This window comes from Sinocyclocheilus anshuiensis, unplaced genomic scaffold (genome assembly GCF_001515605.1).
Source record: "Sinocyclocheilus anshuiensis isolate Anshui unplaced genomic scaffold, SAMN03320099.WGS_v1.1 scaffold566, whole genome shotgun sequence".
In the NCBI taxonomy this organism is placed as follows: domain Eukaryota; kingdom Metazoa; phylum Chordata; class Actinopteri; order Cypriniformes; family Cyprinidae; genus Sinocyclocheilus; species Sinocyclocheilus anshuiensis.
This window is the reverse complement of record NW_015542410.1, coordinates 1697695-1705692: the sequence shown is the minus strand read 5'-3', so window position 1 is coordinate 1705692 and position 7998 is coordinate 1697695. Positions and strand designations below refer to the sequence as shown.

Here is a 7998-nt window from a genome sequence, read left to right as displayed (position 1 = left end):
ACCACTCTTACCTAATGTGTGCTCATACTGTGCTTATGATGTCACTTCCTGTTCCTATCCTTTCTTCTCTTAATCTCTGATCTTCCGCTGCATGTGTCCATACTCTCTCCGTTCATTATGTCACTCCTGTCATGACCCTGTCTTACAGCACTCCATCTTTCCGTCCTGTTACTCTATTGGTCTATCCCTTTCCCTTAAGGTGCGGCGGCGCTGACGGGGGCCGTCACTCACACCGTTTCCACCGCAGTGATCTGCTTCGAGCTGACAGGTCAGATTTCTCACATCCTTCCCATGATGGTCGCCGTCATCCTGGCCAACATGGTAGCGCAGGGTCTGCAACCGTCGCTGTACGACTCCATCATCCAGGTCAAGAAACTGCCCTATCTCCCCGAGCTGGGCTTCGGCCACATAAGGTGCGCAGACATCACAAACGCCAGCGCCGTGGCTCCACGTATGTGACAAAGCAGCTTGGCTCACAGCGCAGCTAGGTTCCCTCACCCTCGCATGCTGACAGCACCTCAAAGTCCTTGTGATTCATTAGCAGCGGGAGCTATTAGTAAATACACTTGTTAACGAGGGGCGGCAACATGAAGCTTTGGCACCCTTCCAGCTAACACTGAGCCACTCCACACACATTAGATTTGGGCTATTCATTACCTCTTCATCAAGGATGCGCTCTGCGTCTTAATCTACCCTTTTGTGGTCTGAAGTAGTGGTTCTTCCTCTGGGCCCTTGGACATCAAGTGGTGACCAAACCTGCTATAAATTAGCCAAAATAGACCCCTCTTTACATGTCCTTCAGGGGTTTGTCAATATGCTTAAAGACAAACCATGTGGAAATTCATCAGACAACATAATTGCTGAGCATTTTCTCCTTAAAACTGCTGTGTACCAAAGACGGTCTCAAAAATGTGGTTTGAAACAGCCCGTTTCCTACAGTCCCAAAACATGTTACCAATCCTGTCAACTTGCGGGGTGGAGCTTTTTTCATATTATTAGCTGTCTAAAATGGCAAATAAACCGTGTTTTGTGTAACATTAGCAACATTAGCTGTTTGATAACATAGTCAAGCCAAAAGCGAATGATATCAATTACCATTATCTAGAGCAATACATAAAATGCATTACCTAAACTTAGCATTAGAACGTAGAACTAAAATTAGCATGCAGAAAATATAAAAATAAAATCTAATTCAAAATATTAACAAAAACTATAATACTATCTTAATGATACTAAAATAACACTGGTACAGTATGAAAAAATTATGTTCTTTTTGAGGTTTGCTAAAGATTATTACTGGGCCTAATATGGTATGTGTGATTATGTTAGCCATATTACCAAAGCAGCCAATAAGTTTGATGAAATGTGCCATTTTCTGCTTCCTTTTAAAAGCATATTTATTTTACTGTTCTAACTGCACTTTTATATATAGTAAGTGCATTTTATTATTTGGATTAAGAATTGTACTTCTCTTGTACAATTAGAATAGACCAGAGACCACCGGTCTAGAGTTATTAACCTTTTTAAGCTCTGTCAACCAGCCTTTAGCCTGTGGCATTACCGCACAGTTTCTGTTTTCCTGCAGCCAGTATAATATCTTCGTGGAGGACATCATGGTGAGGAAAGTGAAGTTTTTATGTTCCCACTCTACATACAGAGAAGTACTGCATTTGCTGGACTCGACCTCTTTAAAAACCTTCCCGCTGGTCGACTCAAAAGGTAATGTCACACAGACTGTCTCTAGACAATTTCTTGAGTCTAATTACATTTCCCATTATGACGTTTTTCTAGCTGCATGCAGTCTACCAAGGTGAGCTATATCTATTTTTATTTTGTTTCACTCAAACAATCAAAAGCTCTGTTTAAAAACCTAACAAGCTATCAACCTCATGTCATTTGCTTAGCAACATGAAGTTGCTTCTTTGTAGAATTTCAAATCAGTCAGGTCCTGTATAAGGCCCATCTCTACAGTACAGGTTTCGGAACAGAGCCCTAATGTCAGAAAGCATTTTTATACTCATATGTAACTGGCTTCTGAACTCACTTCACCTTCAACAGAATCTATGATTCTATTGGGCAGCATTGAGAGGTCGGAGCTTCTCGCCCTCTGTGATTGGTGGCTGTCAGCAGAGAGGCGGATCCTAACACAAGGACAGAACTCACAAGGTCAAGTGCCTTGTGCCAGAATCAGCTGGGAATCCTTTGCCTTTGTTGATGAGGAAGAAGAGGAGGAGAATGAAGATGATAAGGTCTATCTATCTATCTATCTATCTATCTATCTGTCTGTCTGTCTGTCTAATCTATCTATCGTTAGTTCGTTCGTATTGTTCTATCTATCTATCTATCTATCTATCTGTCTGTCTGTCTGTCTAATCTATCTATCGTTAGTTCGTTCGTATTGTCTATCTATCTATCTATCTATCTATCTATCTACTATCTATCTATCGTCTATATATCTATCTATCTATCGTTTATCTATCTATCTATCTATCTATTGTCTGTCTATCTATCTATATATCTATCTATCTATGTCTGTCTGTCTGTCTGTCTGTCTGTCTGTCTGTCTCTGTCGTTCGTTCGTATTGTTCTATCTATCTATCTATCTGTCTGTCTGTCTGTCTAATCTATCTATCGTTCGTTCGTTCGTATTGTTCTATCTATCTATCTATCTATCTATCTATCTATCTATCTATCATCTATCTATCGTTCGTTTGTTCTATGTATTGTTCTATCTATCTATCATCTATCTATCTATCGTTCGTTTGTTCTATCTATCTATCTATCTATCTATCTATCATGTTCTATCTGTCATTTTATTTTTGTTTCTATCATTCTTTTGCTATCATTCCTTTCTATGATTCCCATCCGTCCATCCACCCATCAAAACACAACGGGAAACGGCTTTGCTCCAAAAATATAATGTAATAAATAATAATAAAAAAAATTACATAATAATAATAATGAGTAAATAAATAATTTTTCCTGAAATTTTGCTTTTGTATGCCTTTTCAAAATGACAGTTTGTACTTACTGTTCTCTGTGAATGTTTAGACGATACCAGTTCAAGAGGAAAGAAACGGTCCTGTGCCTCCACCCAAACCTTCAGAACCATCCACCAATCACACGTCTCCCGGTGAGAAACTCTCCAGCAAACATAACTGAGCCATCCTCTTTAGAAACCTTAATAAACCTCAGGCAAGCACTTCTATTGAACAAGCATCTTGAGGCGATATAAGTGATACTCATCCTCTAATCCGCCTTCCGTCTTTTCCATTTTTTCTTCTCTCTCTCCTCCTCTTCTTGCCTAGATAAGGGTCCTTCTCCGTCTTTCAGGAGAATTTTACGTAACTTCTTTTCGTCCTCTTCAGAACGACACGCAGAAGGTCAGCCACAGGTACATTGTTTGTGTCTATAAGTCCCTTTTGAAAACCTGTGTGTGTCTGTTCCATCAAGTGAATTTGAGTGCACTAAATGAATTCCTCTCAGCATGTATGAAATAAGTAAGGTCGATAAAATGAGAAGAGCCAATGTATTGCTAATGGTCTGCATTAATATTCATCAGTGTTTTTCAAGGACATGTGCGGTTAAAGGGAATGAATGGTCTTCCATAGAATGTGTCAATATGCAAATACTCTTGCTAAAATGTTAATGAGTTTGAATACTTGGTTCAAATGCACCATGTCATGTATAATATAATTATTTTGCCTTTTTTTTCACCCTAGGAGCCTTATCCTCCACCTTTAACTGACACAATGACACCAGAACAGGTATTACCAATACTATAAGTAATTAGCTTCCGAGTAGATATTAAAGCATGAAAGGAAATTGTATTAATGTAGGTTCTGGATATTGTAAGATGTTTTAATTCTGCAGAAGAGTTGCTAAAATAAAATAAGGCATAGCAGAGTTGAAACCTTACGTGGTTTTGATTTGGTCACATAGATCAAAGCCTGGGAGGAGACAGAGATGGACAAACCTCTGGATATCGATCAAATCAGAATAGATCCCTCCCCCTTCCAGCTGGTTGAGAGAACATCACTACATAAGGTGAGAGACATGCCATATCAAGTCAAGTCATTTGATATGTCTCTTATATAGTGCTTTATACAATACATACTGTGTAATAAACAGGAAAATATAACAGAGTTAATGTTGCAAACTTCATCAGTTATGAAACAAATTCTATTTAATCTGTAAAGCAGTTCTGCAGAAGATAACAGTGTCATTATTCAGCTCAAGTCAGTTCAGAGTTGATTCAGTTCAGTTCAATAACAGCATCGATGTTGCAACGCTCATCAATTGAGACAAGTTCAGTTCACCTATTATCAGTTCTAGAGAAGGCAATAGTGATGAATGCATTATATATCTGTACCATATTAGAGTTTTTTTTTTTTATCAGTATCATCTAATATTGGATTGGATAGATTACATTGTTAAAGGGGTCATGACATGGATTTTTTAAATTATTTTAATATGTTCTTTGAGTTTACTTATAATGTTAATAAAGTTTTTTTGCACAAAAAAAAAACAAATAAATATAATGTGGAAAATTTTTGATTTTCAACCCTCTCTCTAAAAATGACCTGTTTTTAAGGGGCGTGTCCTTTAAGGCTTCTCAGTAATCGGCCACTGTTATGATTGGCTAATGTCATTGCATAGGAAACCGTATCAACGCCCCCTCTCTATTGCATGTGAGTGTTCTGACACCATAATCAAAATAAAACGGTCATTTCCAGACAAACATTATGAATTCATTTACTTTGTGATGCAGCTGCAATCAGATCTAGTACCGCTTCATCTTTTAACAAATGTTTCTTTGTGAACTCTCTATAACGCTGTGCCTCGTTTACAAAACAAAATCCTCAGACACGATCCGGGATGCCATTAAAAATAAACTATCCACTTGTTCCTTACGCTGGGAAACTTCTGATATCTGTACAAAGACGCAAACGAGCTGTTTAAACCAAATACGTCAAAGTGAACATTCTTTCACTCCATTTGTCCTATTGACAGACTCAAGCACGTGGACTGTGTCAGAAAGCGAATGCGCATCTGTATACTGTATCCAGTGTAGGCAAGATAGAGGCAGTGATTGTAATTTCTGTTCTGCAGAAATTCTATTCTGCATTCAGCGTAATCAAGTGTCAAGCCGTTAAGCGACTGAACGCCAGTGGGCAGGGCCTATGGTGAGAAGATGGCTGTTCGTCAGTGTCTTTGCTCTGGAGGTGGTCATATGAAAATGACCCCACCCGGATGACGTCACCTTGCACCTCGGATCCAAAACGAGCTGTTTTCTGAGGGTTATTACATAAATGCTTTTTTATTCAATAAAAATGGGAAATTTGAACCAAATTTTAATGCATGCATGGAACTGACACATTCTGCTGGCACAATAAGTATGGAAGACCTCCATCTGCTGAATTTGTTTGCAATGAATTGGTTTAGCAGCCATCTTCTTGACACTGGATGTTGCAAGTACTGGTGATGTAACAATTTTAGAGATTCAGGAGAGATCATAATGTCATATATAGGAAATATCAATTATCTTGAGATGAATGAAGTGTGCCATTTAACTGCTTAATGTCAACTGCATGCAGTAGAGTTTGTGCGCTGGCTGTCAGATTGTCATCTTCAGTTTGTCAGTGCTGCTCTAAACTTTGCTAGTTTGCTGCTGTACGTTTCATTCTGCCTGCAGGCATTGTATAAGCAACTTCAGGGCTGAAATTGTTAACTCCAAAACTTTTTTATACCTAAAATGACCCTAGAATGGAGCTATACAAAGCTGCATTTATTTCACCTAAACAGAGTGCTGTTGATAAAACTGATTTGAACAAGAACCAAATGCAGCACAAGTCAAAGTACTTTTCTGAGTGTTTGTCCAAAGATTCACCATCCTTGCCTCTAAGTCTTTTACTGTCACTTTTTTAATATAAAACTGACTGAAATATTGGACCTTCTACATTTAAAGTGATAGTTCACCCAAAAATGAACATTCTGTCATGTTTTACTCTCCCTCATGTTGTTCAAAGCCTGTTTGGCATCTTCTGTGGAACACAATAGGAGACATTTTTTAAAATATCTGTGTTGAAACTAATAATTTCAGGTTTCTGGTAACAGGAGTGAGATTTTTTCCATTTCCACAATATCTGCTATGTCATGGGGTTGGGAAGTCCAAAATGTTTCAAGCTGGAAGGTTGTCTTGCATAGCATAGTCAGCTATTTTCAGTCATCAGAAATCCTTGTTGATTCAGGACAGGCTATATTTTCATGAAAAGCCTAACTAATTTAATACTGGCAACGTCTGTGTTTGTCTTGTTGGGAAACTCACATTCATAACATTGATTAGAATGTCTGATTGTGATTATGGCACCAGCTCATTAACCTGTAGGTTTTGAGGCCCTCTATAAAAAAGGTGGAAATTGCTATTGTTAATCTTTTACAATAATAATCTCAATGGAAAAATAAAAGTCTACCAAGGCTGTTCCAGCGTAAAATACCATAAAAGTATTGCATATGACTTATGTATTATATTTTTAAGGGGTCATGACATAGATTTTTTATTGTTTTAATATGTTCCTTGAGGTTTACTTATAATGTTAATTAAGTTGTTTGCACAAAAAACAAATAAATATGTGGGAAAAATTATTATTTTCAACCCTCATTCTGACCCTCTTGTCTAAAACGACCTGTTTTAAGAGGCGGGTCCTTTAAGGCTTGTCAGGAATCAGGCACTGTTATGATTGGCTAATGTCATTGCATAGGAAACCGTATCAACGCCCCCTCTCTATTGCATGTGAGTGTTCTGACACCATAATCAAAATAAAACGGTCATTTCCAGACAAACATTATGAATTCATTTACTTTGTGATGCAGCTGCAATCAGATCTAGTACCGCTTCATCTTTTAACAAATGTTTCTTTGTGAACTCTCTATAACGCTGTGCCTCGTTTACAAAACAAAATCCTCAGACACGATCCGGGATGCCATTAAAAATAAACTATCCACTTGTTCCTTACGCTGGGAAACTTCTGATATCTGTACAAAGACGCAAACGAGCTGTTTAAACCAAATACGTCAAAGTGAACATTCTTTCACTCCATTTGTCCTATTGACAGACTCAAGCACGTGGACTGTGTCAGAAAGCGAATGCGCATCTGTATACTGTATCCAGTGTAGGCAAGATAGAGGCAGTGATTCTGTTCTCTGTTCTGCAGAAATTCTATTCTGCATTCAGCGTAATCAAGTGTCAAGCCGTTAAGCGACCAGTGGGCAGTGGGCAGGGCCTATGGTGAGAAGATGGCTGTTCGTCAGTGTCTTTGCTCTGGAGGTGGTCATATGAAAATGACCCCACCCGGATGACGTCACCTTGCACCTCGGATCCAAAACGAGCTGTTTTCTGAGGGTTATTACATAAATGCTTTTTTATTGATGATGAGGACATTTTAAGTTATGAAACTTGGAGGATGTATTAAAGGTGCACTAAGCGAATTTTGCCAAACAATGTTGATATTTGAAAGCACCAAAACAAACACGCCCATAAGCCAACAGGACCTCGCCCCTATTTTAAAATTTCCGCCCCACACGTACGTATGCAACCCTGGCAACGACGATCGCGGAAACAAGTGAAGATGACATACAAGCATATTCAAACAAAAGCCAACACGGGTAAGTTGTGTGAAACAATGCAAAATCAACATTACTCACCTATCAAGAAGAAACAACGCAACCTTGGCATCCGATTCCAGGCCTTCCCGCTCCTTGAGTTCTCTCCACTGGAAAGCTGCTCCAATATTTCCTACCTCTTGCCTGATCATAACCCTTCTCTTTAATGTTTTGTTCCTTTGAAATTTTCCTCTTTTTTTTTATCTGCTATCTGTAGTCGATCTGCGGATATCCGTCCTGTGCACTCACTGAGCGCTCTCTTCTCCCAATCATTACTAGACACGCCCCTTACTGTTGATTGGCAGCGAGTGTGTTTTGGGACTCAGTCCGACACTG

General features: G+C 38.8%; 1 protein-coding gene across 1 annotated transcript in view; it reads left to right on the top strand.

The window, feature by feature from the left end:
- The window catches only part of LOC107693266 (chloride channel protein 1-like), a 33317-nt gene that overhangs the window by 18683 nt on the left and 6636 nt on the right, over positions 1 to 7998 (top strand). The window contains exons 15-21 of the mRNA XM_016492573.1: positions 200 to 413; positions 1586 to 1719; positions 2059 to 2249; positions 3052 to 3133; positions 3309 to 3394; positions 3723 to 3767; positions 3943 to 4059. Of these exons, the coding sequence (XP_016348059.1) occupies positions 200 to 413; positions 1586 to 1719; positions 2059 to 2249; positions 3052 to 3133; positions 3309 to 3394; positions 3723 to 3767; positions 3943 to 4059 (869 nt within the window). The remainder of the gene's footprint in view (positions 1 to 199; positions 414 to 1585; positions 1720 to 2058; positions 2250 to 3051; positions 3134 to 3308; positions 3395 to 3722; positions 3768 to 3942; positions 4060 to 7998) is intronic.